Below are 17,026 nucleotides of genomic sequence, written 5' to 3'. Positions count from 1 at the left end.
AGATAGCATACACTGATGACACTGCACACACACACACACACACACACACACACACACACACACACACACACACACACACACACACACACACACACACACACACACACACACAAACACACACACACACACACACACACACACACACACACACACACACACAAACACACAAACACACACACACACACACACACACACACACACACACACACACACACACACACACACACACACACACACACACACACAGGTGAAACTGGAATTAGTAGTAATTCAACTTAAAAGGTGAAACTAATATAGTATATAGACTCATTACATGCAAAGTGAAATATTTCAAGCATTTATTTGTTATAAATTTGATGATTATGAAATTTATATCATCAAAATTAGAATATTGTGAAAAGGTTTTCATAAGCTGTAAGCCATAATCATCAAAATTATAACAAATAAAGGCTTGAAATATCTCACTTTGCATGTAATGAGTCTATATAATATATTAGTTTCACCTTTTAAGTTGAATTACTGAAATAAATGAACTTTTGCATGATATTGTAATTTTTTGAGTTTCATCTGTATGTGTGTATTACATCATTGCATTTTCAGCACAAGCACAGTTTCTATGAATGCAGCGCGAGGAACGATTGGTGGTGTAGCTCAACACATGCTGTCTTTAATTCGAGATGCTTTACTGTCGGCTTATGTGTAGCTCTGGCCCGTCTGGTTCATTCTAGTGATCGCTTCGTCTTAAACGTGTAACCTTGGACAGTCTGTTCGTTCTCGTGATTCTCTTCATCCTAAATGGCTCATATCTCTCGTATGTAAGGTTGTAGAGTCGGATTCAAGCGAGGGGAATCGGCTCGTCCTCAGACCGCATGTAGCTTCGGGAAGCCCGAGTCATTCGTTTGGACGGTTCTTGTAAAATGAACAAATCTCATGAAGATTTCGAGGCCTTGTGTGGCATTGCATCTGTATCCGTATCCGTAGGCCTATGTCTTTATCTCAGATACTGTATATAAGTTAGGGAGGATTATAGTTTTTTGTTGTAATTTTAATATCCTTGCGTTTCTTATTGATGTTTTCAATTCTTCATTTAATTTATAAGCTCACATTGATATCATAATCATCTAGAGCATCTCAAGAAGGTCAGTTTCTGGAGGTTCAACTTGTTTAAAACTTAAATGCATTGATTCCATCCAACTTTCTTCCTATTCCCGAGCCATATCTGAAGACCAGAATATCAGTGTGTCCTTCAGGTCAAAGGCACCCGGATGATGCTCTGATTTATCAGGAGTGTCGGACACTTCATGCACTCAACAGTTCTTACATAGCAGAAGTACGTAGTAAACATATAGCGATGCACTTCAACAGCCAAAAACACTGTAGCATTGTGGGGGATTTAGCATGGGCAAACACCACAGAAAAATATACAAATCTACTTAACTTGTGCTGTCTGCTTCTTTACATCCACAAATATTACACAGCTCCAATTGTGATATTGATCATTCACGGGATCAAAAACAGCGGGTCATCAATATCTCCTGAAAGCCACAGCTCAGTCGCAACATTGCAAAAATGACCATTTTCTGCTCCGTCATCTGGCTTCTTAATGCCTCTTTTCAATTAGTGAGCAGTGCATTTGAACGATTGCCAACAGAGGAAAGTACGAGGTCTTCTGTGTCTTCCCTCGGGCATTAGACCAGCAACGACCGGCCAGTCTGTTAATGTAAATTACTGTAAATGCCCTGATATCGATGCCTTACAAACCTGGTAAAGAATCAGGTTATCTGGCAGAGCGCAGATCATTGCTGTGGCAGATTTCCCTCATGAAGCATCGCTCACGGTAGCGCATGATTTTAGGATGTTAAACTCATTGGGTCTCATTCATGAAACATTCGTAAATATACAAGTAAATATGTGAGTGATCTGCGGTAAAGAGACCTTCCCGAAAACTCTTCTCCAGATTCACAAATATTTCGTAAACGTCAGATGTGATAGTGAAATGTGTGAGTGTGATAGTGAAACGTGTGTGTGTGTTAATGAATTCTGATCAGTCGTAAATGGGACGCGCGTGCACGCTCATTCTCAACTACCATACATCCCGCCCATTAAATCCGACTGACTATATATGGGCATCATATTATGACACCAAACGAAGGATTTCAACATGTCTTCTCAAAAGCGATTGAAAAAGAACAATTTCTCATTATCAGATAATATTGTATTATCAGAAGTTCATTCAAAACGCCACATTTTATTTTCAAGCGTACATCGGCGTATCAGGTCCTAAAAAAAGGAAGCTTGGCAGATATTACAGACGCAGTTACTGGAGTTTCATCGGTTAATCGAACAGTCCCAGAAGTGAACAGAAAATGGTTCGACATGAAGCTCGACTGCAAAAAACTAATTGGTTCACTTCGAAAAATTATAGCCCAGCCCTATTGAAAGCAATTCATTATCTGATTAAAGTGTCCGTTTGCAGATGCTATCACTGGCTCTCATAATAAAAGTAAAAAGAAAAACCGTATGTAATTACTATATATCATATTTTTTCAAAATGCTGTGTAAATATGTACCCGATTAAGGTGAATTAAAATGCAGCCTTATTAATGAGCAAAACGTTCGGATGTGAAACGCATATTTACGCGTGGCTGGGAGCCGGTGGAGATTTCTTTCGTACCAACTAACATTTGGAAAATACGAACATTTTAATGAATCTGAAAATTTACACCAGAACCACTTTACACACGATCTACACAAAAATGAGTTCTGCTCGTGTTTCATGAATGAGACTCATTGTACGTAGTTGCACATGATTATCCATCCACAAACATGCGTGAGATGTCAGCGAGGGGGCCAGACCTTAACCTCACTGTAAAGGCCTTGAGGAGAGGATCTGGTGTTCATGCAGTGTGATAACAGTGGTGACAGTGCTCAGGTATTGTCTGTGAGTAAAGCCCTATTCACACTGGATTAGTATTATCTGAGGACCTTGTGCGCATTCGCACGGGATCGCCTGTGATTTTACTTAAATTTACTTATCTCCCGGATATGATGTCAATAGGCTATTGCTTGGAAATGTCTTGCCGTTATAGGTCTAGCTGTGTGATATAAACAGAAGATATACATAATCATTCTTTTTGTTTTTGCTCTTCTGATGGTTTTCAGCTTTCTCTTTCTGCAAATTGTAAAGCGATATGACCCAGAACCCAAAATACTATCAAAACTCTCCAACGCAGCCTCTATTCTTCACGAAAGCTGGATAAAAAGCGCACTGGAAACAAAGACCTTGAAAAAATGATATACATGTACGACCCCGCCAAATCACAGCGAAGCCGATTCGCACGGGACTAATATTACCACAGGACCTCGGTGTTCGGAGAAATATGGTTGGTCATTTGCGGGGGAATTTTTACTTCACAAATTACAGACATGGCCGATTCACGCAGGATTAAGATCACAGACAAACCTCCGCAATTATTACACATGACTAGAGGTCACCAGGTAACACTAATCCAGTGTGAATAGGGCTTTAGAGACAGAGCTTCTAAAATACCCGGAACTGAACCAATCCCTAAATCCAAGGCAGAACGTGTGGATCTGCATTTACACTTTATTGATTTGTGGGATTTGGTCTGGGTAGTTTCCCCTCAGGTTGTCCATGAAAGCGGTGTCCTCTGGTAACGTGAGACCGCCGGCCACCATTAGACTCTTCCTCATAGACTTCCACCAAATTCATCAAAGCTTCTCATTTGACCCATTTCAAGGAAACCGCGTCTCTCCATTGCACTGATGGCACGTCTGGTATTATATTCCAGATGATCACATGTCTTCCAGCATGCTTTTCAGGGACCACCTTTTCATCCCAATATAAGTTTATCCACAGAGATGATGATGGATATTGACAAAGTTTCTCATTGAAGAATAGACTTGGACATTAAGGAACATTTTTGTGCTTTTGTTTATTTTTGCTAGAGCTAAATAATGGATGCCACTCATGTTTTACAGTAAGGGTTTAGTCTCATTCTGTACACCAGATTTGGCTATTTACCAGAGTTACAACCTCGTTTTAAACTGGAGCTGTCTTTAACATTCTCTCCACAAATATTTTTTCATTTCATTTATTTCGGTTTGGTCATTTACAAATCATTCAATCAAACATATATCTCTGTTCACTCGTCATTCTCAAAACATTTCATGTGTACATACAGTACATAGCCGTAGTTCATTTAACTCTTCAGGCCTGGTATGAAGATGCGTTTTGATCGATCACAAGTAGACGAGAGACACATTCCCGTGTGCACCTGGTGTTTTGATCCGTCTCTTTTGTCCACTTTAGACTGCTCTTGTCCTCATTTCTTCAAGGGGAGAGTCTATGGGTGGGTATATATATATATTCAGATATTTAGATGTAATGGACCAATAAGCTTGCGCAATTTACATATGAACACAACCGGAGACGACATAAAAACATACGGAGAGCATCAGCTTTAGTTTCTGCTCTGACTGGTGAACACAGTGAGTGTGTTAGAAATCAGGAATGGTGAGAGAACTTTGTGCTTGGTTTGTTTTTCATCTTCAAAACTTGTCTCCAGCCATCAAAGTTTAATTCCCGTCTGGCTAGCGCGCGTCCCATAATGTTACGCGTTAGGTCAGTAGGCGGAGAGAAGACGGTCTTTAGTGGATGTTTGAACACATTCGATCACATGAGTGTTTACACTATGAAAGCAATCCGGTCGAATGTGTTTTCATCTGGAAGTGGTCAAAACTGGACAAGCTCAAAGCGTGTTAGACCCGCTTACTCCTGCATTAGCGTCGTCCACTTGAGATCTGATCGACCAAACGCATCTTAATACCAGGAGTGGACAGGGCCTTAGTTTCTCTGAAGTGCCAAAGCAGTGTCTCCAGCAGCGGTCAAGACCTCCACATAAACTCAAAAGAAAGTTCAGATGGGAATTACTTTTCCACACAATGCTGGTGGATGTAAAAAAACAGTTGATCATTTGTCCGGGAACTTTCTAATGGGAGGTGGGAGACAAACACGGACATTTCCATTTTTGGACCGCAATAAAATCACACACTAGCACTGAAAAATGCTGAAATGACCTCATGGCCCCATGTAAAACAATTATGAGTGACATTTTAGGGCCGTTTTCACGTGTGTTTTGTCTCAGCAGAGCTCCAGTGGCTATATATGAGCTCATGCTAGATGTTTCTGTGTCGTGTGGTCTGGATCAGTAAAGTCCAGCTGTACTGCAGGATAACACTCGAAAGATGTCATATGTGTGGTATTTGGATCCAGTATCATTCATTACATTTTCTGCATATGTCTGAATGTTTTTGTAAGTGGTCATCTGAACAGGTCAGGTTTCAATTACAGTGTCTAGACAGGTCTGTGGAGGACTGCCGTTTAGTGATAGACAAAATATGAGGGATAACAAGAGATTAGAGAAATACAGTAAATGTTGAAGGCCAAACCGGATCTGAGCGAGGAACATCTTGGTGAGTGGTTCACCAGTGGTGTGGTGGGTGGTTGCCAAGGCCTCGCTGTGCAGTTGCTAGGGTAGAGGTCGACAGAATTTGGATTTTTATCGATAATGATAACTTGTAGTTATCGGGAAATATAAACTGTTTTTTTTTTTTATAATACAATTTTACTTGGAGCATTATGTTTGTTTTCATTCAGTGTCCATTTTAAAAACTATCAGAGTTGCATCAGTGGCTGGTAGTGTTGCTGTTAGCAGTCTGACCTTTCAGAAACCCTCCTCCTTCCCCAGCTCCACCTTGATAGATCTGCTACCGGGGTTATTTCATGTATGTGAGCATGTCTGTGAATATACTGGCAGTAATGTATTTGCAGTAGCGATTCTCAGTACTTGCTCAGCAGCAGCGTAGCAGATCTAGTCCACCAAGTCCAAATACACTAACTTTGCCATATCCATTACCGTGCCAATCTCTCCGACAGTTATCATGACAGAACTAGCTTTAAATATGCTACTTTTTTTGGCTAATACATGCATAAAAGTAACCAGGTGGATATAAAATAATGCAAATAGATGGTAGCAATGTAGGGCTGCCACTTTACGTTCGAAAATCGATTGCACAATCGATCGGACCAATCAACACAAGTTTCGAAAACAAAATTAGTGAATCAATTTTAACTGGCTTCTCTCGGAGCGCGTCCAGCTCGTCACGATACGCCCGCTCTTTACTTATTGCTGACCTCTTTACGCTCGTCCTAATGCCGGTTAGTTGTCCGTGGATTGGCCTGTATTTGGTGTTGAAAATGGAAACGTCTTTAGACATGGAAAATCGATTTTACAATCGATTCAATGAACACTCATGCCTTTAATAATCGAACAGGATTTTTTCAGAAAAGTGACAGCCCTGGTAACAGCCGTGACAGTGAACATTTGGGTCAGATTTGCGCATGTTTTTGTCACGTTGTTTTAACTTCTTGAGAGACTACCAATGTTAGCGTCCTCTCAGTCTTGACGGCAAGCATACTGCTATATATATATAACACTATGTGATCACTCGGATTTAGACCTATATTGTATTCATATAAAGCGTTCACACGCAAATTTGCTTTATGTATTTCCCCGGCGTCAAAATCAGACACTTATAAATGTCAGGAAACATGATTCCTGCTGCATGTCAATATCCATGATCTCTGGATCTGTGGTAAGTTGTAAGGAACACTATATCGAGTCCATCCTTTAGTTTAAACTGATAATAATTAGTTTTACTGGCGTTTTCTCAGTTTCCACTGTTAACTCCAGTCACGCAGCAGCTCTTCTGCCCCTCGGTCCGGCTGATGGGGCGGGATCCCGCGGGACAGTGCGTACGGTTCCCTCTACAGTGATGTGACGTGACGTGAGTCAGGGTTGGTACTGCAGGTGTGGAGCAGTTGCTGCAGTGGACCAGACGAGCTCTTTGTCTTCAGTGGTCTCTGTCACGCCACACTCTTCCCGCTGGAAGCCGTCTGGGAGCCGCTCTGGAGCAGGGAACACACTGCACCTCCAGACGCATGAATAATTACAGCACGCTGAGTGCTGCGCACTGCAGCAAGAGCTCCACAGCCGGCTTCACCGTGATCAACTCACTAATGCATCAGCGCGGTGACTGTGAAGGGCTTCCAGAGAGATCGCTGCCCTGTCCTTCATTGTTCAGCTAGTTTGGCCTTGAAATAATGGATAGAAACATGAATGAAATTAATTTGATTTTTATTTATAGTTTGATGTCCAAGCCGATACTATTGGTCATAGTCACCTTATGTTGCGTCGCGGAAGTGTGTGTGTGTGTGTGTGTGTGCGCGTTGGTTGGGTAGGTTTAGGGTTAGGTTTGTACAATATAAAAACCATAGAGTCCCCACAAAGATAGTGAACCAGACGTGTGTGTGTGTGTGTGTGTGTGTGTGTGTGTGTGTGTGTGTGTGTGTGTGTGTGTGTGTGTGTGTGTGTGTGTGTGTGTGTGTGTGTGTGTGTGTGTGTGTGTGTGTGTGTGTGTGTGTGTGTGTGTGTGTGTGTGTGTGTGTGTGTGTGTGTGTGTGTGTGTGTGTGTGTGTGTGGGTGTGTGTGTGTGTGGGTGTGTGTGGGTGTGTGTGTGCGCGTTGGATAGGTTTAGGGGTAGGTTTGTACAATATAAAAACCATAGAGTCCCCACAAAGATAGTGAACCAGGTGTGTGTGTGTGTGTGTGTGTGTGTGTGTGTGTGTGTGTGTGTGTGTGTGTGTGTGTGTGAGATGGATGATCCTACGCAGCGGCTCCAGTCGGGCGGGCTGTTGGAGGTGAGGGCATGAACACACAGTCAGACGTGGCGCTGTGTGTGTGTGTGTGTGTGTGTCTGACTCCAGTCTCTCTGCTCATGACAGCACAGGAGAAAAGGCCGCTGTATTTGTGTAAAAGCTCCTCAGTGTTGGTGCGTCAGCAGAGAAAGGCACCGTTATTGAATTGGTGCCCGAGACCTTGTTCCGTGTTTGTTAATAAAACTCTTGCCTTGACGTGTTTGGCATGAGGAGCGTCTCATCTCCTAATGCAGCAGTAACCCTTCACCTGCCAAACCTCACTGATCACACACTCATCTCGCATCCCACATCTCAGGCATACATAATTCATCCAACTTCCTGTAAGAAGGATTTACTATTTAACCCATTTCACATTTTGAATCCTTAGTCAAGAAGTTCAGATGTTTGCATTTGTATGTTCATAGTTTTTCTTCTTCTACAGTTTATCTTAGTAAATCTGAACGCATTGATCTTTACTATGTGAGCAATATCATATTTAGTGATTATTATATAATACTAACACTGAATGCAGATAGTTTTAGTGCAGCCTAACACACACACACAGATCTTTACCCGCTAGAAAACAAACACAGTTTTGTCTTGACTTTGACTTTGATGACTTTGGGACCCATTTTGGCACCTATCCCACATTATTAAGCCAATGACCTTCATATGTACAATATATCTATGAGCTTATGCTACAAATATTCTTGAAATGTCATTTTGACAGAATGGATACATTTTCCATCATTCTCTAATTTTCTACACAATTGTTGTCATTGTCCTGAAGAAAAGTATATCGCCGTATGCTATTTCCCTTCAGTATACAGATTTCATCTTAATATTAACATATTCAGTAATTAATGACAATCTTAGGTAGATTAAGTAGCTTTCTGAATCATTGGTGTCCTTCACGTCACAGCGGTCTCTGAACTGTGTTTGTGAACATGTTAAACAATCTTTTAATAAGGAATGTGCATGACTTTCTCCTCAGTAGTTCCCGAGCAGGACTATCCCATCTGTCCAGATAATGCGAGTCCACTTCCTCTCTGCTGTGAGAGTCGAGGGGTCACGACTGCTGACCTGACCTATGACCCCGCTGCATACACACACCTCGTGTACATTTGATTCCCAGTCTAATGGCAATGAGACGTGGGACAGCTTAACAGGCCTGAGGGGACGAAAGCCCCAGGACCTGCTCATGGACCCTGCGGCGCTCTCGTGCACGTGTTGTGTGGTCACTAATCCCAGCTCATCTCATAATGGTAACCACTCATCCGTCCACGCCAGTGTGGGACGGCTTAGGTATACTAGTGGAAAGCACTGTGTATATGTGTGCATGAAAGAGTGAGTTTGAACGTCATCATTTAAAAATCATCCAGAAACGTACGCAGACTGCGATGATGCCGAGGATGAGTCTCAATAATCTGTTGACCAGATGGCCAGATGGAGTTATCATTTGGAAACACTCATGTTTCAAACAGGTGAATGAAAATGAAACCTGTCAAGTCATATTTTACCCCAAAATAAAAAATAAAAATAAAATGTTTTGCACAAAGAAAAGGAAAAAAAAAAAGTGAGATTTTTGTGATGATTTAGCACATTTTACCTCCTTCAATTATGAATACTGTAAAGCAAAAAAGCTAATAGTTTTGTTTATTTTACATTTTAATAAGAAAATGCTTGTATTATAGTGATGAAAATCTGATGATTATCAAAAGGAATTGGAGAAAATCTGGATGAGAATTTGTGTATATTGTCATGAAAATTTTAAATACTTCACAAGAATGAACAAATAAAATCAAAACTGATTTAGAAGTTTCGTTTTAATGTGCCTTAACATTCATCATGTTAAATCATTCAGCCTTTTTGTTATATAATCACTTTAATGCTTCCATATTATATAATGGCCTTCAAGATAAATCACACTGTGAAATCGGCTTGAATTTGAGATCCCGGAAGCAAATGAATCTAATGTGAATGTAAGACTAGTACTGAACGACTAACAGTGCCGAACGCAGTTCATTAGTGAAGCCCTCGTTCTTCTCTGTGTGTCAGCACAGCCGGCGTGTAAAGAAACGCCTCATTAAACCGCCGCTCGCTGACTTCCGGTGTGGCTGCACAGTATTCCCGACGGAGTCTGTTCCTCGCTCAGTATTTATCGGCCCTGGACGCGACCCGTCGGCCCCTGAGTCAGCGCTCCTGCCGCATGCGGAGGCAAATGTGATTATACAACAGTAAAGGGCAGACTGAATATACACACACATTACTCAAACAAATCAATTTAGCCTTTTAAAATCAGCTCTGTGATTTAAAAACAGGCATTGATGAAACGTGTCCATTCATGCTTATTCTCATTTATGATCAGCGCCGTTATTATCTGCAGTGTGAAGATCATCTGCAAATCTTAAAGTCAGTCACAACGACCACCAAAAGTTTAAGCAGTAGACTTCAGATCTCCTCACGTTTTAATATGAAATATTATTATCATTTGGTATAATGTGCTTTATCTAAAACTATTTTAAACAACAATTTTTGAATTATTTTATTATTATTATGCATGCAGTTTTACGGGCTCATATTGATTGAATGAAAGCTATAAATATTTGTTGTTTGAAAAAAATTTGGTAACACTTTATTTGACAGTGTCATTGTTACGTATGTTACATGTAATTACTATAGTAATAACTATTAAATATGCATGACTCCTAACCCTATAGTAAGTACATGTAGTTACTCAATATTACTTGAATGTATAATTACACTGTAACAGGGACACTTAAAATAAAGTGTAACCAAATATTCTTTGTTACGCCTCAGGGCAACTACTAAAGACAAAAATATAATTCAATAATGGTGAAAAACTTAAGCAAAAATGGTGACCAGCACTTAAATAAATTTTTTTAAATTTTATCTCATACATTCATATCAATTTTAACCTGAAATATTTTTTTTTGAAGTCTAACTACCTACTCATGCATATGTATTATAATTATGTCTAGCATCGCCCACCCTGCCTTCAAGATGCAGTATTGGTTATTAGCCATTAAAAAAAACATATCACTCGACCACTAATAGAAACAATAGCAGCATATTCCCCTGAGAAAGCGTCCCATCAGTGTGTGTGTGTGTGTGTGTGTGTGTGTGTGTGTGTGTGTGTGTGTGTGTGTGTGTGTGAGACAACTCTATCCTCATCCACAGCAGAATCAATGACAGAGAGAGAGAGAGAGAGTGAGAGAGTGAGAGAGAGAGAGAGAGAGAGAGAGAGAGAGAGAGAGAGAGAGAGAGAGACTGTCGTTCTTCCTAATTGGATCAAGCGCAGACTTGCCCGACTCTCTGCTTTGTGTTGGTAGTGTGAGAGGAGAGAGCCACCAGACAGAGCGTGTGTGTGTGTTGGTGTGATGGATACGGAGAGGGAGAAAGAGGAGGGGTGTAGGAAGGGGTGTGTGTAATCTTCAGTCCGATCTCCTGGTCCTTCCGTGTGCTTCTGCGTGCGAGTCTGTAGCGGCCGGCTCTTGCTCCGAGGAGCCGGGGCTTTGATGGGACACACACCTGCAGCCTGCGGATGATTCGGGCGTTTCGACAGCCCTGCCCCCAGGTGAGCACTACTCTCTCCCCGGACTCGCTCGCAGGCGGATCCTCCCCGGGGTGCTCACACACACGGCTTCCCGAACACATGCCTTATTTATAGCCTCGCTGCCGGTGTTTTTCCTCCCGCTCCTGTGGAGACCGCGAGCGACAGAAAGTAGAAGTCTTCCTCTGTAGTAACGAGGTTAGTCAGTCCTTTGAGTCCCTTCCCCCTCTCCTGGTAATGGAGAGATCAGTTCACGAGGCAGGAGAGCGAGGTCTGCTGCTCGTCTGATCCTGACACACAGAACCGGGGGGAGAGATGCAGTCGGAGGACATCCCGGCCGGGCTCGCGTCTCAAGAGGCTCCTTCAGAAGCGCTATCCGAGGTCTCCCCGAAAGAGACGCCCGAGGCGGCGGAGGAGGACGTGCCGGGAGACGGCTCAGAACAGGGTCCTGCGGGATGCGTGCCTCTGCCCTGCTGTGTGTGCCTGGATCTGGAGCGCGTGAGTGACTGCGTGCGCTCGGAGAAGATCTGCATCTTGCCTATCCTGGCCTGCTTGCTGAGCCTGGCTCTCTGCACCGCCGGCCTCAAGTGGGTCTTCGTGGACAAGATCTTCGAATACGAGCCACCCACACACCTTGATCTCAAACGCATAGGACACGATCCTGTGATAAACTCGGACTTTACTCAGAATCCCGTATCGGCCTCTGCTCCCACATCTGTCCCGGGACAGCCCAAGGTGTTTGTGGAGGGGGGGTCCACGGCCGGTCCCGTCGAGGTCTCCTCATCTAAAGCGGTGTTAACACCCACTGCGGCGGTGACCGTTCACACCAACTCTGTGTCTCCACCCAAACCCAAGAGCACCTTCAAACCTGTCCAGAATGCCACCAATGCAAACCAACATCCAACTCTGGAATCTAACGAAATTATTCCCAAGACATGTAAGTACAATCTGTGTTCACTTTGGGGAGGGGGGAGGGGGGCATGAAAATGTTAAAAGTTAGGTCTAGTTATGTCTCAAAGATCTTGAATAATGAAAAAGGAGATGTGTGTACCCCTGACAGTCCGTTCACACAGGATCAAAGAACAGTAATTGTTAAGCGACTTGTTTCCCGGTGAGGTAAGAGTGTGTGTGTCACTTCAAAGCAGGCGTGTTGTATCTCGCCGGTCGTGCGGCGCACTCCTGTGAAGCGTAGCTAACCCGAGACGGGCGCTGATAGTGACGCAGACGCCCCCTTTGAAGCCGCCTGTCAGTTACGGTGTCAAACCCGAACGCTACGGCCAGCGCGCATGGGTGGCACCGGCGCACGAGTGTGTGATAATGCAGTGGTGCTGCAGTGAGGAGGACACTTCCTATTGGCTCTGCTCCATCTCAAGGTCAGCGTCTCCACACAGACTAGCCCATGCCCTTCCACAGAAAGATGATCGCCAGTAATACTATCTGCTCTCCACCGTGACTTTGAGCGCTTGAAGCATTATAATGGCTGGAGGACTGCCAGACTTCCACTCTCGGATCTTGGATCTCCTTTCCTTTTTTCTCCCCAGTTTATTTTTTATTTTTTTACCCGCTCTGCCACTTTTAGCAGTGATGCACTGTCATCCTGAGAGAAGTTTCCTGAAGCCGGCCGGATAGTGATGCTGAGAATGTGTCTGCACGTCATTATGCAAATATAGAGCCCAGCCCTTCAGTTCTCTGCGACTGAGACTTCTGCTTTAATCCATTTAAAAGATTGGATTATCTCACCTCGTCTGTCTGAGGTTAAGGCAGCTGCTTATGTCAAACACTGAGCTATTACAGAATTAAGAGCTGCTGGATGTCTTCTGTGACTGCTAGCCTTACATGTAATGGAGAAATATTTGGTGGACACAATATTTAATATGAGAATGAAAACTTGTTGTGCAGGACAGAAATGTACTAGTGTACTACAGTATAATCGATGTACACAACAGTACAACTTACAGGGGACACTCGAAAAACTAGAATATGGTGCAAAAGTTCATTTATTTCAGTAATTCAACTTAAAAGATGTAACTAATATATGATATAGACTCATTACATGCAAAGTGAGATATTTAAAGCCCTTATTTGTTATAATTATGATGATTACAGCTTATGAAAACCTTTTTACAATATTCTAATTTTGAATTTGGGGTTTTCATAATCTGTAAGCCATAATCATCAAAATTATAACAAATAAAGGCTTGAAATATCTCACTGTGCATGTAATGAGTCTATATCATATATTAGTTACATCTTTTAAGTTGAATTACTGAAATAAATGAACTTTTGCACCATATTCAAATTATCCTAGTTTTACCTGTACTGAAGGGATTGTACGTCTATCCCTAACAGCTTAATTTACCATTTTTAATTGGTGTTCAATTATAATAATTGTGACCGGACTTTACAGTCCAGTTGTTGGCTGAGACGTCAGAGTTTGAGATGTGGTGGATGTTCTTGCGTAACCTCACTTCACCCCTGCGTCTGAACCGCTGGCCTGAATGGAGAGCTGCTGGGAAGCTCAGAGACACTGCAAGACTGTGATCAATCGTCTGGGCCTGGAGTGGAAATGCAATCGCTTTTCTGAACATTTCAGTCTAAATCAATAACAGACAGCAGATCAGCTGACTAACAAGGAAGCTTTAGTTAAAGTGATTCTGAGCCTGATGAAATACATCTCGCATTTTGTGAAATGAAAGATCAGGACAGAAATATAATGAGAGCCAAGTGCATCATGGGTGCATATATGTGATGCTTTTATATTCTGTACATGTAATTTACATCATCATGTATTGCATTAGTACTTCATTGTACTAATCCATTACATGTGCTGTGCATTAGCACTCAAAGCCCAGGATTCGATGAAAAGAAGCTCATTGAAAGTTTTTTCAATGGTTTGTTAGAAAAAGTTTGTTAAATAGAAATTGCTTTACTGCACAATATTCCCAAATACAGAGGATGTTTGCTGTTTAATGGGAAACACTGAACACTGATCTCTCAGTAGGATGTGAGCTTGTAAGTGGAAAATAGTGAATTTTGTCAATTGAACTATGGCTAAGCCACGCCCCCAAACGCGAGGAGCCAATCACAGTGTGCATAGCTAACCCAATACACTCGGACATTCTCTGCTTCCACGTCTTGTCATTTTAAGTGTAAAATGGTCAAACGGTGTGTATGGGGAACATGCGACTCCGACACTAGGTATCCCGAGAGGCTGGGCGACGGTGTGTGTTTTTGACCCTTTCCCAAGCCACATCTCAGCCGAGATCAGTGTCTGCTCTGGGTTAAGTTATGACCACCACACCAACTAAACGTGGATAAACTAAACAAGGATGTCTACATCTGTTCTAAGGAAACTCAACAACGTGTTTGAACGTTATCTTTAACATCTCTAACGTAACGTTAGGCTAACGTTAGCATAACATTAGAAACCGTTAACGTTAGCTTCTCACTTAGCTTCATTAACGTATCTGTAAATCACCGAGATAACAAATGTGAGCAATGTTGTGCTGAATGATTCATGTAAATACTGTAGCACACACTAGCGGAGAGGTAACGTTAGGCTAATCTCTGTCATATGGAGCTAAATGAGTCTCAATAAAGATAAATGCACACACTACATTCACATATGCACACACAGGATTCATACATGCACACACATGATTCATAAATACACACACAGGATACACAAATGCGCACAAAATTCATAAATACACACACAATTTAGAAATACAAACAAAATTTACAAATGCACTCAAGATTCAGAAATGCACAGGGCAAGATTCAGACGTGTATTTCTGATGCACACACAAATATATATTGATTTACAAACTGCTTGCGGTCTGTGAACTTCACTGCATTTGTGTGTGAATTTTGAGACTCCCTTGACTTGGCTCGACACACAAATGCCTTTTTTTAAACAGGGAATGATCAGCAACCAATCAGATATCTCCCTTGGTTTAGCCAATCACAAGAACGCACCCCGCGTGGGGGATTGTTTACTCATAAGCCAATCACATGAATGCGTTCACACAGCGCGATATGCATGTGGCGCGGGCGCGGTGGAGTTCTGTCTGTCAGTTGGTTGAGACATAGACATCATATAGATAGACGCCCTATCGACCGCTACTGTATGGGAAGCCAAACTAACCAAAAGTGGGACGAGACAGCGGGGGTTTACAGAGCTCGCGCCGCGCTGACATGTCATCTGCGCGGTTCAATGGTCCGAGCCGCGCGGCCGACTCGTCAGCGCAGCGCGGACGTGTTTCCTAGCGACAACCAATGGGCAGCGCGGCGCGAACAATCCTCACCAGCGCTGCACTGATCAAACAGCGCAGCGCAGCGCAAACCATACATGCAAATAAATGTACAATAAAGAAACCCCAGCTTCCTTGCAAAAAATTGGTTCTCTGCTGAAGTTTAGGAGTTTTTCCCTACAGAAGACAAAGAAGAAGAAAGACAAGATGAAATGCATGCATTTCTTATGTTTATTATAGCTATTTAATACTGTTAGTAAAGAGTGTTGTGCGTCGATACTTTGAAGAACTGCACATATATAGAGGCTACGGAAAGAGCTGTACAAAGCAGAAACTTCAATGACTTTCAATTTCGTAGTCGTCTTGAGGAGCACGCCAACCTTCTGGAAATTATATCGGACAGTTTACATGTTCAGGTAATGTATGTTAGTAAGTTTTGCATTCAGCCATCATTTGTAGACTTTAAGCTTTTTATGTCTGAATTCCATAATCATTTGTTAATTTTGAATAAAATGTTAAAACTAAAGATCAATTTTATGTTATTGATATTTTGTGATATTGATTTATAGGGTGAATTCAGTGTGATTTGGACACTTTTTGCTATTGAGATTAATTGGAAAAAGTGTCCCTCCCAATCAACCTGGTCGCCTATATATAGCCTAGTCTAAAACTGTATAATGTTTTAGAATGACCTTGACCTCATCACCAATGTGATGTGATATCTGGAAGTTAGAATTAAAATGTTATGGTTTCACTATTCTTAAGACAATAACGAATTTGACAATGTCCAAATCACACCGAATTCACCCTATAAATCAATATCACAAAATATCAATAACATAAAATTGATCTTTAGTTTTAACATTTTATTCAAAATTAACAAATGATTATGGAATTCAGACATAAAAAGCTTAAAGTCTACACATGATGGCTGAATGCAAAACTTACTAACATACATTACCTGAACATGTAAACTGTCCGATATAATTTCCAGAAGGTTGGCGTGCTCCTCAAGACGACTACGAAATTGAAAGTCATTGAAGTTTCTGCTTTGTACAGCTCTTTCCGTAGCCTCTATATATGTGCAGTTCTTCAAAGTATCGACGCACAACACTACTCTTTACTAACAGTATTAAATAGCTATAATAAACATAAGAAATGCATGCATTTCATCTTGTCTTTCTTCTTCTTTGTCTTCTGTAGGGAAAAACTCCTAAACTTCAGCAGAGAACCAATTTTTTGTAAGGAAGCTGGGGTTTCTTTATTGTACATTTATTTGCATGTATGGTTTGCGCTGCGCTGCGCTGTTTGATCAGTGCAGCGCTGGTGAGGATTGTTCGCGCCGCGCTGCCCATTGGTTGTCGCTAGGAAACACGTCCGCGCTGCGCTGACGAGTCGGCCGCGCGGCTCGGACCATTG

At 42.0% G+C, this 17,026-nt stretch overlaps 1 protein-coding gene across 11 annotated transcripts in view; it reads left to right on the top strand.

Annotated features, from left to right (window-relative positions):
• Positions 1-17,026, top strand: part of nrg1 (neuregulin 1) — a 118,924-nt gene that overhangs the window by 61,291 nt on the left and 40,607 nt on the right. For 2 of the 11 annotated variants that reach the window (XM_079600248.1, XM_079600247.1), the window contains exon 1: positions 11,132-12,291. The exons of the other annotated variants lie outside the window; for them this stretch is intronic. In XM_079600248.1, the coding sequence (XP_079456374.1) occupies positions 11,670-12,291 (622 nt within the window). In that variant the 5' untranslated portion in view covers positions 11,132-11,669. Of the gene's footprint in view, positions 1-11,131; positions 12,292-17,026 lie in introns of those variants that run through there. 11 annotated transcript variants of the gene reach the window in all.

This window comes from Phoxinus phoxinus (assembly GCF_949152265.1).
Source record: "Phoxinus phoxinus genome assembly, chromosome: 23".
In the NCBI taxonomy this organism is placed as follows: domain Eukaryota; kingdom Metazoa; phylum Chordata; class Actinopteri; order Cypriniformes; family Leuciscidae; genus Phoxinus; species Phoxinus phoxinus.
Note: the sequence above shows the minus strand (reverse complement) of the source record. Positions and strands in the feature narration are given on the sequence as shown.